Source organism: Bubalus kerabau, chromosome 13 (genome assembly GCF_029407905.1).
Source record: "Bubalus kerabau isolate K-KA32 ecotype Philippines breed swamp buffalo chromosome 13, PCC_UOA_SB_1v2, whole genome shotgun sequence".
NCBI classification, from domain to species: Eukaryota; Metazoa; Chordata; class Mammalia; order Artiodactyla; family Bovidae; genus Bubalus; species Bubalus kerabau.
The window spans coordinates 72,374,945-72,398,939 of NC_073636.1; the positions used below are offsets into that span (position 1 = coordinate 72,374,945).

At 46.8% G+C, this 23,995-nt stretch overlaps 1 protein-coding gene and 2 long non-coding RNA genes across 5 annotated transcripts in view; 1 reads left to right on the forward strand and 2 right to left on the reverse strand.

Moving 5' to 3' along the window:
- Positions 1 to 17,932, reverse strand: part of PTPRT (protein tyrosine phosphatase receptor type T) — a 1,142,536-nt gene extending 1,124,604 nt beyond the window's left edge. For both annotated transcript variants that reach the window (XM_055545060.1, XM_055545059.1), the window contains exon 1: positions 17,708 to 17,932. In XM_055545060.1, coding sequence (XP_055401035.1) covers positions 17,708 to 17,795 — 88 coding nt within the window. In that variant the 5' untranslated portion in view covers positions 17,796 to 17,932. The remainder of the gene's footprint in view (positions 1 to 17,707) is intronic.
- Positions 17,933 to 18,037: 105 nt separating this feature from the next.
- LOC129625954 (uncharacterized) lies at positions 18,038 to 22,925 on the forward strand. Of its 2 annotated transcripts, none has more exons than XR_008701666.1 (3): positions 18,038 to 18,328; positions 22,179 to 22,316; positions 22,461 to 22,925. It is a non-coding gene; the product is annotated as an uncharacterized LOC129625954 (long non-coding RNA). The 2 variants fall into 2 exon arrangements; XR_008701667.1 differs by having other exon boundaries at positions 18,038 to 18,262.
- LOC129625961 (uncharacterized) lies at positions 18,336 to 22,271 on the reverse strand. The gene is made up of 3 exons (XR_008701677.1): positions 22,132 to 22,271; positions 21,141 to 21,286; positions 18,336 to 18,470 (listed from the first exon to the last, which is right to left on the reverse strand). It is a non-coding gene; the product is annotated as an uncharacterized LOC129625961 (long non-coding RNA).
- Positions 22,926 to 23,995: the final 1,070 nt, after the last annotated feature.

The following is a 23,995-nucleotide window of genomic DNA, read 5'->3' on the forward strand; positions in this document are numbered from 1 at the left end:
GACTCTAAGAGTCTGAGGAGATAGGTACTACCATTCCTCATTTTGAGATAAAGATATTTAAGGCTCAGAGAGGCTAATTTGCCTAAGGACTACAGCAAGTAAGCAAGATGATTCAGGATCTCAGGCAGTCTGAGCCCATAGCCAATCCAGACAGGACTGAGAATATCTCCAAAGATTGTTGTGAGTTCAAGTCACATGATCAGTTTTTCCTAATGAAGAACAGTAAACTCTAAAATCCACCCTCTAGACTGAGACTTATCACAATTTATACAAGAATTACCAATTCTCAAAAAAATTCTTAGAAACCACCACTGCTGTTCTCACTTGCCAGGTATTTTATACGCATTATCTCAAATGGTCACAGCCGCCCGTCAGGGTACAATTATATCCTATTGATGATGGATGGGGGAATCTAGGCTCAGAGAAGTACAGTTACTCACCCAAGGACACACAGCCATTAAGTGGCAAAAGGTGAGGTTTCAATTCAGGTCTTTCTGACTTAAATGCCTATACTCTCTCCAACATGTTGAGTGACTCAAGACGAAACATATTTCAAGGCAAACAATTCTTTTATAATGTAATCAATCTTTGCAATTCAGTAGATTTGTCTGAATCTTTTACAGCTCTGAAATTAAAACAATACTGGCCTAGAAGTGAGCACAGCTTGACTGGAAGCTGGGTTTGGCCAGTTAATAGCGTTGTGAACAACCAGGTCCTATTGTATATAGCACAAGGAACTATATTCAACATCCTGTGATAAACCACAATGAAAAAGAATATATATAACTGAGTCCCTTTGCCATATAGCAGAAATTAACACTATTGTAAATCAACTATACTTCAATAAAACTAAAAAAAAAAAAAGCTATGTGACTTTGGGTATGTCACATAATCTCATTAAGATAGCATTCCTTTATAGTGATCCAATTTCACAGAGCCTTTATGAAGATATATAAAAGAATGTGTGACATATTTCCCCTAGCACACAGAGGGTGTTTTAAATATTCTTTCTTTAATTCATCAACTATTATTTTCCTTTTAAAAAAAATAGGATTGCAGGTTGAGATTTCAAATTGACAGATTTAAGATAAACTAGCAATTATTATATAAGACAGAACATAGAATCTTCACATTAAAATTAAAACTGCTGAAAGTGATCTTAGAAACCACGTCCTATCCATTTCTTCACCAACACTGACTGCCATGTATCGGAACTGTCCTGGGCACAGGAGATCAGTAGTGAAAAGAGCAAAGTCCTGACCCTTGCGGAGCGATAATTCTAACAGAAAAGAGTCAGGACATCCCTGGGGGTCCAGTGGTTAAGAATCTGCCTGTCAATGCAGGGGACACGGGTTCGGATCCCTGGTCCGGGAAGATTCCACATGCTGTGGGTCAACTAAGCCCATGCTCTTGAGTCCCTGCCCCACAACAGAAGCAGCCACCACAATGAGAAGCCCGTGTTCAGCAGCTAGAGAGTAGCCCCTGTTCTCGGCAACTAAAGAAAGACCATGCACAGCAATGAATACACACCACAGCCAAAAAAAAAAAAGGCAGTTGGGAAAAAAAGAGTCAGAAAATAAACACATAAATAAGTAAAAAGACTATTTAAAAGGAACAAGTGCTATGAACAGAGATGGCAAAACTGTCTCTCATTTGCCTGAGATGGAAACTGCACTCCAAACCAGAGAAGGAACTTAACTGGCCAAAGACCCCACATAAAATTAATGGTATATCTCTGCTCCCTAGACCAGCAGTTCTCCAATTTTCACATGTATCAGAGTCACCTAGAGGGCACAGATTACCCACCCTAGAGTTTATGATTTATCAGGTCTGAGGTGGGTCCCCAAAGTTTGCATTTATAGAGTTTCCACGTGATGCTGCCGGTCCAGGGAGCACACTTTGAGAACCACGGCCACTGAGGACGACAGCCCTACCAGAGAGCAGTGAGGCAGGAAGAGAGGAGGGTAAACACCCCAAGCCCCCTCCTCCTGCCTCAAAATCCCCTGCCAGTGCTCCCCATCTGCTAAACACAATCAGAATCAGAGGGCAAAGGACTCTTGCCTCCTGGAACTCAGAGCAGCACACAAAAGGGCTTATTAACATAATCCCCTCCCACTGCTCCTTTGCAAATTAAAAGGTACCAATAACCTCCCACCATTCCTAGGCTCTCAAAGTCTCAGGACCCCGTGTGGGTTCCCTTTACCCCAACCATGTAGTCCCTTCATTGGAAGCCTCACAACACAGTGCAGTTGGATTCTGTTTCATGTCAGGATCCAGAAGGTATATCAGGAGACCCCAGACAGCTCCTCTAATGGTGATATTTTCAGAAACTGACAAAAGCTATTTTATTTCTTCCTATAGTAACATCTATCAAATGCAGGTCAAATATATAATCTTTTTTTACTCTGCTACAAAAATAAGAATTGTGCATGCAACTTGCAGGAACCTGCACAGCATATGCAATGAGGCCACTCTGAACAGAGCTTTGTGGCCTAGGATGGGCATCTGAGTGACCAACTCATTTTGGTTTGCCTGGTTTCAGCACTGAAGGTTCCACATCCTGGGAAACACCTCTGTCCTGGAGAAACCAGGACAACTGGTCACTCTCGCCCCGTACTCTGTGCTCCACGGAGCTCCAGCAATAGCATCACCACCAAGAATAGATGGCATTTACTGAGCAACTTCCATGATCCTGGCCCCAGGCTAAGTATTTTATTAGGTACATAAACTCCTTGATTTCTCACAACTACCCTACAAGAAAGTTACTATGATTAGCCTTATTTCACAGATGATAAAATTGAGGCTCAGAGGGCTCCAATAACCTGCTCAAGGTCATACAGCCTATAAGTAGCACATCAATGACTTGACCCCCACATAGTCTGAGATCAAAGCCTGTGCTTTTAACAGCTATTGTTTCCTTCAGAGCAGACAGAGCAGATGGGTCCACCTGCCTCAGACCTGATTTCAAGTGAAAAACAGCCAAGAACTACCCAAAGTTCATGTCAGGGAGTAAGCTCAAAACTGCAGTCACAAGAGCAGAAATTGAGAGGAAATTTACATATTCTTTATTGCAGGGCACACAATGAAAAATTCAATAGGGAGGTATTTGGTACTTTTGGAAAATTCGAGATAAAATTACACAGACCTTTATATTTCAGAGGGCTTCACTGGTGGCGCAGTAGTAAAGAATCTGCCTGCAGTACAGGAGACCCAGGTTTGATCCCGGGGGTCAGGAAGATCCCCTGGAGAAGAGAAAGACTACCCAATCCACTATTCTTGCCTGGAGAATTCCATGGACAGATGAGCCTAGTGGGCTACAGTCCATGGGGTCTCAAAGAGCCAGATATGACTGAGCAACTAACACTTTCATTATATTTTAGAACCAAAGTCTTGCTGCAAAACCTGTGATATTCGACAGCTGCTGGTATAAACTCAATAGCAGTCCCACCTGATAGCCTAGGCTCAGCCACTCATTTTTAAAACTCAAATGATATACCTCTGTCTTAAATCCACAGGGTGACTATCCTGTGGTTTAAATAAATCCAGTCAACTATGTCCAACCAAAAAGTGTTTTCCTAAAATACTATGTTTGCTGGAGACCCAGAGGTCCAAAGACCATAGTCGAAGATGAACCCTTCACCCCATCCAAGTGCCTGGGGGTGTGGCACCTTCAGCGGCTGAGCCCCCAGTGTGCAATCAGCCACATCAAAGGACCTAACTTTTGTTCCAGGACAAGTGAGGGTCCTATGAATTACCCTCCTTTGAGACTGGTATGGTTGGAGACTTATTTGGGGGTGAAATGGGGCATCTTTCTTAGGAACACAGCCCCTCTCTCCCACATATTTACAGACCTAAGAGTCTTCTAAAATTCAACATCATGTGTTTAAGGAATTGGGACTTGGAAATGAGAAGACTGCATGTGTGACTGTGGCCAAACCCTTTAATCCATAAAACCATTCTCTTATCTAATATATGGGATTGCTGTGCCTGCTTCATGAGATCATCATGAGAATTCAATGGAGTCTTAGAACTCCCCGACAGGAATTCTCATTGAAAATTCTGAAGGAAGGCTTTCAACCCAGGAATTTCAAATGGGACCTAAACTTTCCCCCTAAGGATGAATTTAGCACAGCACCCAACACAAAGTAAGCCAGAGAGAAAGCTGGAAGCAGTGGCTAAGAAGGCAGATTTCAGGCTCAAATTGCTCAAGTTCAAGCCTTAGCTCTGCCACTCACTAAAACTGTGTAACCTTCGTAGCTTAACCATTCTGTTCCTCATTTTTGGTGATAACTGTATTCACTTCATAGGACTGTTATGAAGACTCTATAAGTGACAATTAGCGAAAAGCCTCTGAAAAATATCTGGCTCATTTTAAGTTCTTAAGGACACAACAGAGCTAGTTTTCCTTTTTTGATAGTCATTTCCTCTCTTGTATTTGTTCCCCTGAGGTTCAGTTTGAATCCTTCATGCTCTGCAGATATACCCCGGTGCACCTGTGATTTTCATAACTTTGAAATCTGGTTCCCTGTTATTATTCCTCTATCATCCATCATCTCACCAAATGACTTGTCATCTCCTTGTATTTCCTGCTTTCCATTCCAACATGAACCAAATGCTCTGGTCCTCTGTATACTCCTTTGGGTTTAGAAATTTTCATCCCAGGAGAGTGAAAATTCCCTCTGTCATATTCTAATCTGGACTAATGGAGTCGCCCTTGAAACGAACAATCCAGGAAACTGATTCTTTTTGTTTCACCTCTAGACCCTGGGGATTTCACAATTTCTTCCTTTAGAACAGACTATGGATGGTATAGAATAACAAAACTGATTCATCAGGAAAGGGTAGATTTTTAATATTTTAACCTCCATCAAAAGATCTCAAATGATTTGATTTTCTGGGGAAACCATCAAAATCCTAAAGTCAAAGACTAGAACTCCAGCTCTTAAGAAAGACAGATGTCATCTGGTCATTTTACAGATGGGAAAACTGTGTCCAGGTTCACAGCATTTCTAAACATTGAAAAGATTCTGCAATCTTATTCCTCTAGGTGAAATGTGCCTTCCACAGCCTTCAAGAATCTCTGTTATTCCTCCATGAAGTTCCCAGGGGAGAGAAGGGGGTGTGGAAAGTGGCCAGATGATGATACCTAAGAACCCCTCCTCCATCTTGGCCCCCGTCACTCATGCTCCAGGGCCTCCCTGCATCTGCAACGCAATTCTCTGCCTTGTTTCTTCCAACCAGAGGCAGGGGTCTTAGACTTCCCCGGAGGATTCCTCATTACAGACTCTGAAAGAAGGCTTTCCATACAGAAAATAAAACCTCAATTTGTTTTGAAAGAATGATTGAGGAACAGTACATATATTTAAAAATCCCTATAATTTGCAACAAATCTTAAATTACAAGGGTATCGCTTTTTAAGGAAATAATTTAAATGCAGAAACATTACAAAGAGAAGTGTAATTAACACCTATATTCTTCTCTATCAAGAATTATCAACCGATTTTAACAAATTTTTAAGTGCATTCTCCATTTCAAATGAAATAGAATATCACAAATTAAGGCCAAAATGCCCTTTATGCAACCATCTCAATTCCATTTTTCTCTATACTTATTTTGCAAAGGGCAGCCTTCCATTTTGCTTCTTATACTAATATAAACATACAGGGTGTTATCAGTAATACAATATTCAATTGTTACATCCATAAAATAGGCTCTCTTTTTTCTTCCTACAGAAAAGGATGTGGCCTTGCAGATGCTGAGTTTGCTTCATGAACCAGAAGAACATATTGGTAAATATTTGTAAATATCTCTTAATAGATGCTCATATTTTTAGTATAAAGTCTTCCAAGATCTTATATGCAGTGGCACAGCAAAATTCGGGCTGCTTCTGTGTATAAACAGGATTCTGCTGGTGTTGAAATGCCACTAGGGAACAGGCACTCCATGAGGGGAACCAAGAGGCCAGGAAAAGTCAGGCCAAGACACTGGATCTGCTTCATCTCTGTGTGGTCGCCTCTCTTCCATGAGACCCTGCATCTCTGGTTAAATAAATCAGGAATTTACGGAAGTTTGGAGCACAAACAAGATCTCTGCCAGAAAACCTCTAACCCATTTTGACTCTGCCACCGGTGTCGGAAGTGGGGCGGGTGTGCCTCACTCACCGTCACAGCCAGACTTTAGTCTGAGATCAGAAGGCCAAGGTAGCAAACAATAAGTAAAACATGCCTGAAACGTGAGAATCTTGGTGAGAGGCGCTGAGCCAAATGAAAGTTATTCACTGTTCTTCTGCCTCCAATCATTTGGACCTTGCATATAAAAAAAAGATGGCTGAGCCAAGAGCAATGAGCTCAAGGCATAATTCCTGGAAGCTTCTGTATGAGCCAAAACAGTAGCCAGAACTAAGAATTTTCTCCAAAGGGAGTTCAGACCCCAAAAGGAGGAAATGTCAGATTTGAGCCAAACATACAGATCACAAAGGGAGGACCCCCACTTAGACATCTGAAAAGGTAGGCTGGTATGGGGGAAGTACCAAGAGTCCTAGAGCTCCACGTGGAACAGGTCATCAGCAATTCTGGGGGCACAAATGATAGCTGCTGAGGTTTTGGAGTTAAGAGAAAATGAGAACGGAATTGAGAAATGCTTCAGGACTTGCTAAATTAATTCTCAGGTAAAAGTAATAACAATGTGATTCTGCATACAAGTGAATTTAAATGTATGCTGAACATTTTATGGGTAAAAAGACATAAAGATAATAAAGTAAGAAAGTTCTGACATCATCAACCTTCACTAGAAGAGTGACCAGTAGCAAGAGAGGTCCCAAGTTAAACTAAGAAATTCTGTTTTAATGTAAACCTGTGGCTGATTCATGTTGATGTATGGCAAAAACCATCACAATATTGTAAAGTAATTATCCTCCAATTAAAATAAATAGATTAATATTTTAAAAAGAAATATCATAGGCAAAAAAATTTTGTTTTAAAATACACATACATCTTTACACACAATGGTGACCTTGAAAATCTGGGATTTGTTTAGGTTAACTGAATACCAAAAATTGTGTTCAAGGGGTCAAGTCCCAGGAGTAATGTTCTACTTGGAATACATGTCCTCTGCACAGAAAATTTAAGACTTAATTGAAATGGAAAATTTGCACCAATAAGTACATTCCCCAAAAAAGTTTTTTAAACTTCCGTTTGAAGCAAGAGTGGTATGGAGTTCAGTTAAGGTGTCTGCATGTTTGAGCTGAGCATCTGAGCAGTTGGAAACTGTAAGTTTCCTTTTGCCAGGAGGTTCCACAGTTCCTCCATAAATCCAATTTAAAGGGCCTCAAGACAATGCAACTCAAGTGTTAGAGAGCTGCCCTCTGTTCTGTTCCAGACAACTGTGTTTAGAGGAAGATAACTATCCTAAATTGGAGCCAGCTAAGGTACAGAAAAGAGGCTGGCCATGCTCCTAGACCCTGACTACAACTGATCATTCCTCCCAGTCCACCCCTCCCCAGTCCTGGTTTGAGACATATTAGAGAGTCTTCTTTAAAGTCTTTGTTCTGAAGTTTCCGAGCTAAAAACCATTACCCCAACCCGGTGTACACATTTCCTGTAATAAGAAGGTAAAAGGATAATGTAAAAGGTAAAGAGAGGATAAACAGAAAATATCTGGCAGGTGAAAGAAAAAATAACAGTTAAAATATCAGAGCTCTGGATCTGGAAATAGGCAAGAGACTAGATATGGAAACAGCTCTGAACTCAAAGCTGGTCCAGTGGAGCAGAATGAGATCCTTGACCCAGTCCTGCAGGTAGAGCTGCGCAAGTTTCATGGAGCCACGTGCAGCAGCCTCACCTAGACACCAAGGACGAGTATGCCCCCACCTCCTTCACAGCAGGAGGGGTGCCTGGAACCTAACCTGACACAGTCTGACTCAGCAGGACTGAGGATGACAATGAACAAATGAGAAACTGCTCAAAAATCCAAGCCCCTGAAAGTGGAAGCCAGACAAGCGCTTCCCCAAGGCAGATGAAGGGCAAATTCGAGGCGTCTTGGTTTCCTCCTTCCTCAAGGTCACCTTGCCGAGGTGAATCCAGAAGGGCCTGGAGTTGGGCATTGTAAACCGGTGACCCTCCCACCTACTTACTTATAGACAACTGCCTAGACAAGCACAATGGGGACCTGTGGAGCCACCGCTCCCAACACCAAGCAAATAGGTAATGTGTGAAAACAGGTGCATTTCTGGAGCACATCCCCATCAGGAGCTCTAATGTCTGGTCAGCCCATCTGGATTTCACAAAACCATCCTTCCTGGAAGATTTCATGGGCCCCATCCACGTGTGTGAGTGCTAAGTCTGACCCTATAGACAGCAGCCTGCCAGGCTCCTCTGCCTGTGGGATTCTCCAGGCAAGAACACAGGAGTGGGTTGCCATCTCCTCCTTCAGGGGATCTTCCTGACCCAGGGATCGAGCTCGCGTCTCTTAATTCTCCTGCATTGGCAAGCAGGTTCTTTACCACTAGCACCACCAAAATATTGAGTGATGTTCTTCTGTAATGACCGTACTACTGCCTCAACAATCAAATCTAAAAGTTCAGGCAGGACATGTTTTGATCCATATAATAATTTGTATATTTACATTAAGCCTTGCAATCACTGCCAACTTAATTCTCAATTTTAGCCTGTGAAAATTAAAAGGAAAAAAACTGTCTAAAAATAGGTCCAAAAGGCCTAAAATATTAAGTATTAAATTTTTTACTGAGTATCCATATGCAATAAAACTAACAAATTTCAGCTAAATTTTATTAATACCCTAACCTACTGTTTGCTATTAACTGGGTCTTGTGGAGCTATTGTTTCCTATTAACTTGGTCTTCCTATTAACTAGTATCTTGTGGATACTAGTGTGATCATTTTATAGTCTTACAAAAACACAGTACTTCAACTTTTAGGGTAAGGTTTGAAAAATTTTCTGATGAATCTTCCTATTAATTCATTTTTCACCTTCTGACTTTCTTAATTCTTTAAACATTTAAGTCAAGTGTGAGACAATAAATCTCTTTCCCCAAAGTCCTTTAGAGAGTAAAATCTTGACACTGAACTGACACTGCCCAAAATAACAAAAAGAATGAAAAGATGTGAACACACTTTAAAAGTGATGTTTGTATTTTTCTCCAAGACCCGAAATTTCCTATACCACGGGTCATTTATTTGAAGTTCCTGTGGCTGAGCTCCTAATGTGGTTCTGAAAGATCTTCTATTGCTGGGAGTCGAGACCTTAGGTGTTCCCTCCCCTTGAGGGTGAGCTGAACCCAGTGACTTGACTTGAACATGGCAAGAGTGATGGATGTCACTTCCGAAATGAGGTTGCAAAGACTGACTTCCAGCTTGCTCTTACTCTCCCCCACCCCCTCAACATTTCACTCTGGTGAAGGCAGGTACCATGCTGTGATGGAGAAGTCCATGTAGCAAGGAACCCAGATGGTCTCCCTCCAGCTCATGAGGAACTGAGGCCCCCAAGTCCAAGAGCCATGAGTAACTGAATCCTCCGAACAAATCTGTGAGTGATCTCAGGAGCAGACCCTTCCCCATTTGAGCCCAGGTGATGACAGCCCCAGCCACTATCCTGACTGCAGCCTGGGAGAGACCCAGAGCACCCAGCTGTGCCACTCAGAGTCCTGATTCAGAGAAACGGTGAGACAATAAAGTCACTATGTCTCGAGGAGTAACCCATTACACAGCGACAGACAACTCACCAAGCTGCCTTAGGGTGAGACTGGATTTCCGTTTTTCCTTTTAGAAAGTTGGTGCCCAAAAAACACAGACAATGAGCATCACCTGGACCCATGCACTTAAGAACTAATTCCAACACGCTTAAGAAAAGAAGAAATGGTGGCACAACATCGAGGCTATACTCACAGGCAAGCACATACGACGACAATGCCAAAATTATTTTTAATTAATATATTTGCATGATCAAATCAACTTACAAAAAAACCAAAGAGATAAATGGTCATAGAGGCATGCTGTTTAAAAATGTCTTTCTTAAATGGTAACAATGACCCTATATGCAAGACAGCAAAAGAGACACAGATGTAAAGAACAGACTTTTGGACTCTGTGGGAGAAGGCAAGGGTGGGATGATTTGAGAGAATAGCATTGAAACATTTTTTTTATATTACCATATGTGAAATAGATTGCCAGTCCAGGTTCGATGCATGAGACAGGGTGCTCAGGGCTGGTGCACTGGGATGACCCTGAGGGATGGGATGGGGAGGGAGGTGGGAGGGGGGTTCGGGATTGGGGACACATGTACACCCATGGCTGATTCATGTCAATGTATGGCAAAAACCACTATAATATGTAAAGTAATTAGCCTCCAATTAAAATAAATAAAATTTTTTAATGTCTTTCTTTTTCTCTCCCTAAGATTACCAACAGCTCTTGTTTTATTCAGTTTTCTTCCAGTGTACAAATAAAACACAGTGGGCAGCTCAGGTTCTGACATCTCCACAAAAAGGGACCAGATCTCTTTGTAAGACATAACTGACTGGATGTTTGAAACAGAAAACCTGGAGGTAAGCCTGAAGTTCCTTGTTGTCACAGAAAATTCAGGATGCTGTCAAAGATGTCTGAAAACGGAGAAAACGGAACTGGTTTAAAGGGGCTCCCATTGACCTACTTGATGCCAATTGAGCAGCAGAGAAAGGCATAATTATAGTCCATTAAAGCTAATCCAGACCACCCAAGGCCACCCGTTCGTGAGGATCAAACCCTTAAGCAGTCTTTAAAACATTCTCCTTGCTGATGTTGAATCCATGAATTCATGCTTGGTTCCAAAGAGACAAATACATGACCCTTAAACAGATGAATAATAACCATCCACTGTAAGTCACAAAAGGACCAAAGCAAACGGGCTTGTCATCTCAGGACCGGCTTGGGAACCGCTGGGATACACGGGAGTAAAGCAAAGTCGGGGTGATCTGAGAGGAACAGGATTTCCAGGGTCTTGGGAAGCTGGAGCTGGGAATGTGGGTGACATTCCCCTGGATGCAGTCATGATGCCCAGAATGTTTGAGGTTAATAAACATCTTAAGAGCAGCACAGGGTCTGCCGGGGGCACATTCTTCCAGGGTGCTTAGAAAAATCCCCAAAAGGCAGAAAAATGCAAGGATGGAACTTTTTCCTCACCCTTAAAAGCTATTCATCCTGTTAGGAAACTAAGAAGCCAAAAACATGTTGTATCTGCCCCCAAGCAGGGGGCTTCCCAATTTCTACATCCTTGGCTTAATGAGAAAGATAAGGGATGAATGGTCTATTCCCTCCCCTTCCACCACCAATGGAAAGCCTACCAAAACACCCCAGGCACAAGGCATTCACTTTCTCAAATTTAACAGACATTGCCAAATGAGCACTCAGAAAAGCTGTTTCAATATTCACTACTCAACAATGAACAAAGCCACCTAATTGCTCCAATCGTTGTCAAAACTTGATAGTCTTAAACTTTTCGCTTTTGCCAAAGTGATGAGAGGGAAGAAAAGTTAGCTCACTGATTTACTAATTCACAGCCTAAAGGAGGTGGGGGGGGGGGGCGGACAACCACAAATACAGGCTTGCAGAAAACAAACGCAACAAACTATTTTGGAGATTGGCAAGGCTTCCCAGGTGGCGCCAGTGCTAAAGAACCTGCCTGCCAATGCGGGAGACGTAGGAGACGTGGGTTCAATCCCTGCATCGGGAAGATCCCCTGGTCAGGAGGGCGTGGCAACCCACTCCAGTATTCTTGCCTGGAGAATCCCATGGACAGAGGAGCCTGGCAGGCTACAGCCCACAGGGTCTCAGAGAGTCAGACACAACTGAAGCGACTTAGCAAGCACACACACGTGAAAGGCTCGAGTAAGAGTGATGCCATTTACTAGGTGCCTATTTCATGCCAGGAACCGAGCTTGACAATAAACAGGAGTTATCTTTGGCTCTTGCAGCACCAGGGCACTCGTGTGCCCCACTCACAGATGCAAAAATAGGTTCAGAACAGTGCAGTAACTTACCGAATTCATATCACAAGCCAGGAGCTGGGATTTAAGAGTCACTCAGCCATCACTTTTCACTTTCATGCACTGGAGAAGGAAATGGCAACCCACTCGAGTGTTCTTGCCTGGAGAATCCCAGGGACGGGGGAGCCTGGTGGGCTGCCGTCCATGGGGTCGCACCGAGTTGGACACAACTGAAGCGACTTAGCAGCAGCAGTCATCACCACCTCCCAGTTTTCAAATCTTTCCATCACTCTAAAACGCTCTCTCATGCCCACTCGTGACAAATCCCTGCTCCCTGCCCAGCCCGGGGCAACTACTGTTCTGCCTTCTGTCTCCACAGAGTTGTCTTTTCTGAATATTTAATGTAATATGTAATCTTCTGCATCTGGCTTCTTTTGTTCAATGTAATGTTTTCTGAAGTTCATGCAGTGCTGCAGCCTAGTATCAACAGCTGGTTCCTTTTTCTTGCTAGTAGTAATCCACTGGATGGATTCACCAGTTGAGGGACATCAGGAATGTTCCCAGCTTTTGGCGACCATGAAGAATGCTGCTACGAACACTCGCGTACGTGTCTGTGTTGACATATGTTTTCATCTCTGTTGGGTACATTCCTAGAAGCGGAATGGCTGGATCCTATGGCACGTGTATGTTTAACTTTTCAAAGAAACTGCCAAACTGCTTACTGAAGTGGCGTCACCATTTTTTTTTTATCAACTCCCCCCGCCCTGCCACATCCAGCCTGAAATGAAAATTGTAAGCTGAATATTCAAGAAATTGGAAATACTTTCTAACTCTTCCCCTCATGCACCAGTGAATGTGTGTGTGTCAGACAGACTTCGGCAGTTTGACACCAGGGTGAAAAATTAAGCCTAACGATGTGGACTCGCTTCCATGGATCAGTCATCCATCGATGGTAGATCTGGTTGGGACTTTGGAGAAGCCTTCACCTAGGTAAATAGTAATACCTAGGATGCCCCAGGAGAAGGCAATGGCACCCCACTCCAGTGTTCTTGCCTGGAGAATCCCAGGGACGGGGGAGCCTGGCGGGAAGCTGTCTGTGGGGTCACACGGAGTCCGACACGACTGAAGCGACTTAGCAGCAGCAGCAGGATACCCCAAGAGAAACAGTGCTGATATTTTGAAATAAAACCAGCCAAAAGGATCACCATTTCTCCTCACCTTTTCACACTCTGCCTTTTTGACACATTAATTCCCATTTTTCACGGCTGACTTCTGGCAGGTCTCTGGGGATCTATGCCTTGCATCCTCACTATATCCCTCTATCTTTTTTAGCACCTGTAACTCTCACTGATAGATAATAAATAATTATTATCATGGTCATTTCTGCCTCTTCCAGGCAAATTAGAGTGTCCAGCAAGGCCACCTCCGAGGCCGAAGGCCGTCACCCCCACCAGTCACCCTGTCCGACCTGCACACACCACCCGGGATCCCCCGTCTCTTTGGCTGCCTCTGATTGCTCTTAATCCATAAAAAACCCGCAGCGTTCTTCCTCTCCAAACCAATTTGAATCCACTTTATAAGATTTCACGAGACACTCTAACCGCTTTCTAATATCTACACGGGCACTGCCTCCCAGCCCCAACTCTGTGACGCGCCTGCAGACGCTATTACACCTGTCAGGCATGGTTTGCTTTCAATAATCTCATAGCTTTTTATTTCTTGGAATGCCACAGCCCTCCATGTGTTTACTTAGTCTTTGCTTATTTGTCAAGTGCACCAAGCATCTTTCTCCCCACTGCCCCAGAGTGCCAAGCACTTGATTTCTAGGTTAGGTAAGACAGAGGAATAGAGCAGGAGGCAGAGCCCGAAGGCAAGGAAGACGGTGTGAGGGGGTGGTAGGAAGGGAGAGAAGACACGGGCAGCCGCTTGCCTGTTACATCCTGCAATCGCTTGCTTTTCTATCTGTTCTCATTTACAGGATGTGTGCTTGGAAACAAACAAGCCCATCTTTGGCCTAATGTATTGTAACACCTGTTTCATTCCAAATCTCTTTCTAAAAGCGGCTTCAGAGAATCAAGAACCTCCCACCCCTCCCCACCCCGCCAAAAAAAGGGGGGAACTAAAAATCATTACCAAAACTCAGTTAATTTTCAATTCATAACTGAGCTTAACACCGGTGTCCCCTTGACCTGTGTACATACACCAACGCCAGGGCAAGTAAGAGAAAAGGCGCCCCTTCAGGACGAAGCAGCACAATGCACTCACCCTGCGCGTCTCATCTTATCTGGTCTTGACAAAATCCAGCAAGGCAGCTACGTTCATTCTCACCCAACAGATGAGGAGCTGGGGATTCAAGGAGTAAATGAATGACTTGCCCACGCTGGCACACTTAGAAAGAGGCAGGAGCGGAATTCAAACTGAGGACTTAAGACTCCAAAGCTCATACTTTTTTTTTTTTTGCTCAATCAGGCTGCCTCCTGAGTTAAACTTCCCCCCCACACACCGTAGGTGCCATGAGCTTCTACCATCTCTTCATCATCATAAATAAATATGTATCAGGGACCCACCACCTATATGGCACTGATCTTGTTTCCACAGCAACACGCTGCCAGAGTGTCATGGGAGTATCCTGTGTTCAAAAGAATGATGCTGTAATGTCCTGTGGCCGTGGCTCTGAAAGCACTACAGAGGACGCCGTCTCAGTCGGCAGTCTGCAGCCTGCAGGAGCCGTGCTGGGGCCAGGCAACCCAGGCTGCAACCCAAGACGGTGGTCTGCTTTCGCTACGAACACGCTTGCGATAGTTGCTGAAACAGAATCCAAGCCAGGTTTGCACGTTAATTGTTCTTTTATTAGGAAACAAATCAAGCAATCCAGGAGAGAAAGTCAAATTTGACCGTACTGCTAACAGCTCCCCAGAGGTAATGATTATCGAGTTAAATGACTACATCGCTAACAACTGCCATCGCAAGTCAGTCCCTCTCAGATCCATTTTTGCTCTCAATGTACAGATGCCAAAACCCACTAGTACATAAATGAATGATTCCCTCATCCATGTTTAACTGTCTCCTTCTTTCCTCGTCCCAAACCATGATTTTTCCACACTTTTCAGAGGCTGATTTTAAATGCTTTTCTTTTCTTTTTTTTTTTTTTTTAACCATCATTCCTTACAAACATCATCCTGGCTCATAAAACACATCTCACAAGAAAGAAGAAGGAAATTGCCTTTTGATGACAAGCTTTCACCACTGACTTTTGGACACCGTGACCAACATGTTACAGCAAAGCATATCACCCCAACTGTGTACTTGGATGTAAGCTTACAAACTGAAATTGTTTTTTGAGACTGGGAATTTCCAGATAAAAAGACTATGGAGAGCACACCACTGAGTTTTTAAACATATTATTTACCCAAACTTGCCAAAAGTTTTAAATCAGATTCTTTCGAAGAAATCAAACTGAGTCATATTTATACTAGATTTGGATATCAAAATGTCTCCATTTAGAAATAAAGTATGAAGATAAGTCCGTTTTTAAAAGTCAACATTTGCAGCATTCCTGAATCCACAAGTGCAGCTGTTAGAAACCCGGGGAAAATAACTAACTTAAATGGTCTAGTTAGCATTAAACCAGAAAGACGAGATACCACGGAAAATTCCCATTTTTACAAATGAGTGAGGCTCAGACTGCATCAAATCTCCAACACAAGCTAATCCCCTCTCGTTTAAGGAGTCCTTGAAACAAACGCAGCCACTTGCTAAGTATATGCTACACTGCGTCTGCAGTGAAGCCACTCTGCTCAGGAAAAATCAAAAGAAACATGGTTCCTTAACAGCAGATTTCTTCCCAAACTGTACTCCAGGATTGCTTTTCTTTCTCCAGTGTTCCGAAGAGCAAACAAAGAAAAGGTGCTTGCTCCTCACACTTCTCTAAATGTTTTAACAAAAGGCTGCTGAATAAACACATTACTCATTTAAAAACTGAAAAGAAGTTCTATTCCGGAGATGAAAGCAACTAGATTTGCATTTTAACAGTTGTGGGCGAGCGCCACCTGGCGGGAGCATCCGGAAGAGGCGTGCTTCCAGCATCCGGCAGCTTCCCAAGCCCGGACGGTTTTTACCGCACGCTGCCCAAGAACGCTGCGAGACCCGTGGAGGAATATTTTTGATACTGATTCTCGCGGAGGGAACGTGAATATCACTCACGGGTGGCAGGCCGCCCAGGCCCTGGAGGATAGTGAAATGTAAGTCATGAGTGATGCTTGGTCCCCAGTAATGCTCCCAAGCACCCTCCTTCCTTCCCTGCCCTAGCACACCTAACACAGATCCGAAACGAGGGAAACAGAATTGTGCACCATCTTCAGAATGATGTGTGGCTGTCCCTCTTCTCTTACTGGCTAAGCCAACCTTTCAGCTTCACACACCTCAAAAGAAGTGTCCTAGTCACCTAACTTCCCAGCCACGAAGCAGGCTGTCCCCCTTCGCATAAGTCCCATATTCAGTTTCCATTTTGGAGTAAGGAAGACCCCAGTGCATTTCCCATGGAAGGTCACTCGAGCTGCTCTTACCCTCGGAAGCAGCCTATTTAAGGAGATTACACTGCCCACGGTTTCTTTCTCTTTCTCCTCGCTTTCAGCGTGATAATAGATGGGCACCGCTGTTAGTCATCAATTCAAAATGCATCGTATCCTAAGTCCCACCTGCTCATCTCTGCCTGCCCCTGTGATCCAGGCAATCTCCCCTCTGCGTGATCACACCTGAGCTAATAGGTGCTAAGAAACTTCAAAATGATTCCGAACTTGGAGGCAAACCTGCACCACTTCCTCCCTTCTCTCCTTCCCCCACCGCCTACTCTTGGGGGGGCTCAGGGCTGGAAGCTGCCTCCGGTGGGGTCTGGGATGTGTGGGACCCCACCCACCCCGGGTCCTGCTGGCCTCCGGGACATGCCAACTTGCCATTAGGAGCACGCCAGGACAATCCCACACACACAATAGGGGAACTACGTCTATTCGCCTCCTTCCCACGGTCAAGCCCAAATACGAGTCCCCCAAACTTTTCTGGAGCAGACACGCTCACAGGTCAAAGCCGTGACACTGAAAGGGCCTTAACGGGGGCGCCCGTTTACTTGGGATGGGAACCACCGGGTAGGAAGGAGGGCTCGCCGTCTCAGTCTTGAACACGAACACCCCCGCGGTGTTTTCAGGGGCGTAAGGACAAGCTGAGGGGCGCAGCGTGGTTAGAGCGATTCTGGAGCCGCCTGGATCTCCCGGGTGAAAAGAAAAGCCACCTCCCTGGCAGCCTCGGCCTGCTGGCGACCAGTCCTCCCCACGAAAAGCGCGCGCTGCCCAGGAAGCTGCGGGGAGAGAACGTTCCCCCCACCACCACCCCGGGCGTCGATGCCGCTTCTCATCTCGCCGCCCCAAACACTCGAGTGACAGATTCCGACAAGTGGGAGGCGGCGAGCGGAAATATTCTCCGCAGCCGCAGAAAGTTACTCGAGCCCGGGTACCGGCAGGAAAGTAAAGCGGAGCACTTGACCGAACGCGGCCAGCCGAGGGACGCCGGCGGCCGGGCACTCCGGCCCGGGCGCGCCTGGACGCGGCAGCCCGCGGCTGCAGGCGGGGACCCGGGCTCCGGCAAACCCCTCGAGCCCGCACAACTTTCTCCGCCCGGGACCCAGCGGCGGTTGCCGGGATGCGCCGGAGAGGGAGCGGGGATCGGGGGCGCACTCACCTGCGGCGCTCTGCGCCCGGGCGCCGGGCAGCGGCGGCAGCTGCAGCCGCAGGAGCAGGCTGAAGGCGAGCGCGGCGAGGTTCGCCATCCGTGCGGCAGCGGCTCAGCCCCTTCCCGCAGGGGCCGGGGCCGGGACTGGGGCGGGCGCGGGGCGGCCCCGCATCGCCGGCGCGGCCGCAGGCGGTGCGCGCCGCTGGGCTCCGGGAGCCGGCGCCGCTGCGCTCGAAGCCGAGGCGCGGCGCGAACTGAGGCGGGAGGCTGGGCGGGGGCGGGACGCGGGGCGGGGGGCGGTGTCCCCGGAGTCCTAACGCCGCCGCCCGCCCGCCCGGCGCTCCGCCTCGGCCGCGCACACACCCTCGCGCGCACGCCCGCGCCTCGCACACGCCCGCGCCTGGCCCACGCGGGCTCCCAGCGCACCCTCGCCCGGCCGGCCGGCTCTCTCGCACAGTCACGCGCCTACACGCAGCGCCCCCGCACCCACGCGCCCAGCGGGGTCCTCTCCTCTTCGCCTGGAGCTGAGCCACCGCGTCCACCGTCTGCCCGGCTGGGGCGCAGGTATCGGGGTGCGGTGGAGGGGAGGGAGAGAGAGAGCTGCCGTTTGAACTCGGAGTGGGCGAACAGGTGAGTAGGGTACGGGTGCGAGGGGGGAAGGCCGAGGCAGCCGTCTGGACTCGGGACGGGGAGCCAGGTGAATGGGGGTGATGGGAGGGGGCTCTGCCCTAAACAGAAGCAGGTGTCCACTGGAGAGGGTCCCCGGCACGCCCTAAGATGAGAATTTCATGTAAGAGTCGTCACCGCACCACAAGCACACATATAGATACGCGCACACACGCACACACACACTCTTCTGGGTGCATCGGTACACCGCAGTCGTCCCCCACCCACCTCCTCAGCCTCCCAGGCACCCCTCTTATTCACCCACCCCTCCCTCTTGTCGCTACCCCCAACTTGGGAGGCGGGCGAAGACTGGCCGTGAGGCAGCCCAGCCTCTCACTGCCTTCGCCCTTCCCCTTTTTCCTGAGCCAGAACCCTGCAGCTTTTTCCTATTCCTTCCCGGTCTGAACAAAGACGCGGTTGAGGCTGAAAGCCTAAAACCATCGATCAGAGTCCGGACTGTCCCTTGCAGCCCACAGGCAGCGACTCTGCCCTCCTGGGATCAGGGGATCTCATGGAAGAGACCAGGTGCCCCTTGGTCCTGGCTGGGGGCTTGGGCTATAAAAGCCAGAAGAAGGGCCTCTGGGCAAAGCTCAAGGGATTCACACTCTGTAAACCTGACCAGTCCCCTAACCCCCACCCCATCCCCGGCCTCATCTTTGTTGGGAGTCCAAGGATGGGATTGGACAGACTGTTGGGGAGAAATACAAAAGTCAGGCGTGCCGGGGGCTCTGGATTGAGTTGCTATGGCAGAGAACACAGTCTCTCTCCCGTGTACCCCAGATCCCACTAGATGCAGTGGGACACTTGCCTTGAATGGAGACCCATTAACTCCCCCCACACTGCACTGTTCTCCCACTCCTGTCTGGCTCCCCCACCACCTTCAAACGGTGAAGGGCTTAGACTAGCCTCGTGGACTAGCCAGTGCTCAGCTAGGCGGAGGCCGGGGTGTGGACCAGCTGCCTCAGAGCTTCTTTATAATTTTACAGATTTCGACAGGGCACTAAACCATGTGCCCTGCTGTACTAGTCTCTAGGGGCACAGAGGTGACTGGCTCTCAGGACAGCTGGGTTGGGAAGATCCCATCTGCTCAGAGCTAAACAGCTGGCTACAGCGTCCATCAAACCCTCATCCAAGGTTTGTCTCAGGCAGAGGAGTTGTTAGCAAGGCCTGACCCAGGCCCATGACCTGTGACTCTGGACATGGCTGATCCTAGGGCCTGACCCGGGAAGCAGGAAATTTCTAAGCCACTAGGGAGCTTCTGATTTCTTATAACTTGTCCTGGCTCCCTTTGGCTCCTCTTCATGCCTTCTCTCAAACTTTCTGGAAAAGCACAAAATGCATTTCTCAATAGTGTCTTCAGAGCACAAGCCCTCCCATATCCACAGTCTAAAGGTGCTATATTGCAGCCCTAACCCACTGAGTGGGGTTCATGTGACCCCAAAATAAAGCTCCACTCCAGGGACTTCCCTGATGGTCCAGTGGGTAAGACTCTGCTTTCCCAATGCAGGGGGCCTGGATTCAATCCCTGGCCAGGGAACTAGATCCTGCATGGTGCAACTAAGACCTGGCACAGTCAAATAAATATTTTTTAAAAAGCTCCACTCCCAGGGTCACCAAGCTGGTGAGCAGGACCATCACCTGCCCTTGTCACTGGACTGAACCTGCCCCTGTTTAAGCCAGGGCTCTCTGTGTTTTGCCTGCCACCCTCTGCCTAGAAACTGATCCCTCTATTTCTTCAGGAGCCAAACCCACCACCCAGTAAGACTCTGACTCTGGTCCCACCACCGTGCCTTTGCACTTGCCATTCTCTCTGCCTGGAAGGCCCTTCCCTGTGTCACCTCCCCGAATAGCTCCTTAAATGACTTCTCTAGCCAAGAGGCACTTCCTGCCCACGGCCAGTTGCCAAGGCCACCTGAGACAGCCGTTGGGGTGATGCTTTTCACACAGTGGGGATGTGGTTTGTCACCTGGGTCTTTTCCACAAGCCTGAGTTTTCAAAGGGCACCTGGACACTTAAGACAGGGATGCTGGCTGATGGGAAGTTGAGGGGAGGGATGGCTCAGGGCCACAGATGACTGGCTTCTCAGAGGAGGGACTTCGTGGCGAGTGACAGCATCATCTCCCCCCCTCCTTTGTGGGAACGTCAGTGCTGATTAGAAAGGAAGGGCTGCTTTCCCATCTGCCCCCATCAGCCCGGGGAGCTGGGGGATCTTGACAGCATGTTCACTCCTGGCTCAGGGCCAGGTTCAGTGCCAGTGCTGAAGCAAGGAGGCCAGGGCCTGGGGTGAGCTTTGTGATGGCTTCAGAGGGCCCGATACCCCCTTTCAATTCCACTCAAGAAGGTGGCCCCTTCTCCTTAATCCCGTGGGACTGAGGGCAAGCCCTGTGTCAGCCCTGGTGTCCTTGTCTACACATGACTTCCCTTTCAGCTCTGGGGGCACCAAGACAGGAATGTTCAGACACTTTAGCTGCAGCTCTCTCAGCCCAAGCATGGTTTGAGGGGCAGCCTGAAGCACATATTCTTTCAACAAGGGAGTTGGCTGACTGCCATGTGCCATGGCTGGGCTGTGGGTGTGCAGCTTGAGCAGGAGACTTGGTCTTTGCCTTCCTGGAGCTTGCAGTCTAGTGGTAAAGACCAGACACGGAGAAGAGAGGTGAAGATCTGGAGGTGACCTCCATCTCCCTAGCCCCTCCCTCTGCCCCCAGTGATGGTCAGCTTTACAGTGGAGATCAGAGGACCAGGGAGAAGACACCTTGGGCCAGGATGCCTTACTTACCCATGGGGAAAGCCTGGTGATGTAGCTGTTTTATCCCCATCTTATCCACAAGGAAACTCAAAGAGGCTTCACCCTATGTAGGGAGGCAGCTGAGGAGCGGCCCTCCACTGGCACCTTCTCTCTCCTTGCTGTTGTGCAGGGTACCTCTAGCCATTTAAATACAGAATTTAGAAATTGAGTCTTTAGTCACACTAACCACATTTCAAGTGCTCAGGGGCTTTATGTGGTTAGTGGCTGCCATATTGGACAGCACAGATATAGACCATTTTCATTAACACAGAAAAATCTATTAGCACTGCTCAAACTACAGCCTATGGGCCAAACCTGGCCCACTGCCTGCCTTTTTTTTCTTTAAATAAAGTTTTATTGGAACACAGCCATGCTTATTCATTTGTGTACTGCCTATGGTTGCTTTTAGCAGAAAGTTCTATTAGACAGTGCTGCTCTCAAGCAGGGGTCAGCAAACTACTGTAATAGGGAAGAATCTTTGTATTCTATTACGAGTTACTACTAAAGGAATGTTGCCTATAAGTTTATATTATACATAATGGCCCATTTCTGGGAAACCTGCCTCCCAGATGAGTGTTATGCTAAAATACCTTTGTTTAGGACCACCTGTGAATGGCTGCAGGAAAGAAGAAATTAGCACACTCCCTCAGGAGTCTGCCCAGAACCAGAAACGTTTTAGTTGACCCCCTCCCCTTTTAGTATAAAAGAAGCCTGAATTCTAACTGAGGGTTCTTTGGGATGCTACCATCTTCTCCGTCTTGCTGGCTTTCTAAATAAAGTTGCTGTTCCTTACTCCAGCAACTTGTCTCTGGAGTTTTTGGCCTGTCCTGCAGCAAACATTACAAGCTTGAACTCAGCAACACTGCCACCTGTAAGGTCCTTTGTAAAGTCCTGCTTTGGGGTGCAGCAGTATTATTGGATAATGCATGTTTTTGTAGAACAAAATGGTTGGGTTGTGAGGTTCCACTTGAAAAATACTTACAGTTTTTTAGTTGCATTTGAGTTATTTATATTTGCATGTCTTGACAGAAAGTGTAGCTGAGCAGGATCCTATGGGGACTTCCCAGAAGAGCCCCTGATCTAGGTCCTCTGCCTGCCTCTTGTCTGTGGAAAAACTGTGGCCTCCTGGGCTTCCCTGAGGTCCAAAGAGTACATTTACTCAGAGAGGTGAGAAAATACAGAAAGAAAGGAAAATAGTCAAGCAGTACAAAATAATAATAGTTTAGCCATTAAACAAATTCAAGGACTTTTAGTCCCTCCTCCGGGGCTATAGATAATATTCTGAGCCATGTCCTTTGCACTGATTTGCAGATACTGAAACCCCCACCAGGTGGAAGAAGTTAACTGTATGCCGCCCACAAGCACGTAGCCCAGTTGGGTTGGAACCAGAAGGTTGATGACATTGACTCCTGATGACATTGACAGCTGATCAGAAGGATGTCCACGAGCTGATCACACACCCCAGAATCCCCCTCCCTCATCCTGTCTTTAAAACCTTCCCCTGAGAGCCTTCAGGGAGTTTGGGCCTTTAAAACACTAGCTGCCCTTTAAGACACTAACTCCTTATTTGGTTCCCTGCAGTAAACACTGCACTTTCCTTCACCAGAACCCAGTGTAAGTAGATTGGCTTGCCTGCACGTGGGAAAGCAGACCCAAATTTGGTTCAGTAACAGCAGCACTAGTGTTTATTAATATTTCTGCCATAAAAACATTATTCACATAAGCCAGAATCTAGCCCACCTCCTGTTTTTATAAATAAAGTTTTATTGAAACACAGTCCTGCATATTTGTTTACAGTTGCCCTTGGCTGCTCTCGACACTGCAGAGGCAGAATTGAGTAACTGTGACAGAGGTTATTTGGCCCATTTCACTGAAAATATTTACTGTCCTTGCCCTTTACAGAAGAAGTTGCCAGCCCCTTCTCCAGAGCAGTGCCACAGTGCAAGCTGACAATCATTGGTAAAAACTGGTTCTCAAAATGTGGTCCTTGGCCTCGTGGCATCAGTATCACCTGGGAATGTGTTAGGAATGCAAATTCTTGGGCCCTACCCTATACCTACTGAATTAGAAATGCTAGAGGTGGGGCCCAAGAATGTGTTTTCACCCGTCTCCCAGGTGATGTTCCCAGGGAGCGTGTTTAGAAGATGCAAGCTCATGTTGGAAATCACAGGTCTAAAACAGCTATGGAGAAAATGCCAGTAAGTGACTGGCAGAGAAAGGTGTCAGTGGGCTCCCAGGGCAACAGAAGAGTTGAAAAGATGTCAGGAGAGTGATGGCCCATCCGCTGCCTGGTCCCTCTGCAGCAAAGCCTTTGACGGCCCTTGGACCAGGCCATGCCAGCCGGGAGGGGACCTCTCACCAGCCACCTGTGCCAATGCCCAGGCCCCAGTGCCTGGCGGCCCCACCCTCCCACAGAGTTGTCAGCGCATTTGAAGCTGTCTCCACGCATAAATTCATGGACCAGCTGTCTCTTTTAATCTGGTTGCAAGATGAAACCATTAATAGATGTCAGACACATTGGCAATGATCTCTTCATTAATAATTTCCTCCTTTCTGAGAAAAAAAAATTAGTAACAAGCAATCATCAATAATTCAAAAATACAAGTTAACCTTTCTATTAGCAGAGTGGTTCTGCACACACCACAGACTCTTTCAGAGCCAATAGTTCTGGCTTAAATAATGTTTTTACAGCAGGAATATTAATATGTGTTAATGCTTTCTGTTGAAATATGCAAATCTAAATAACTCAAATGCAACTTAGAAACCATACATATATTTCAAGCATAAGCTGATGATCTAACCGTTTTGTTCTGTAAAAACATGCATTATCCAATAGCATTTCTGCG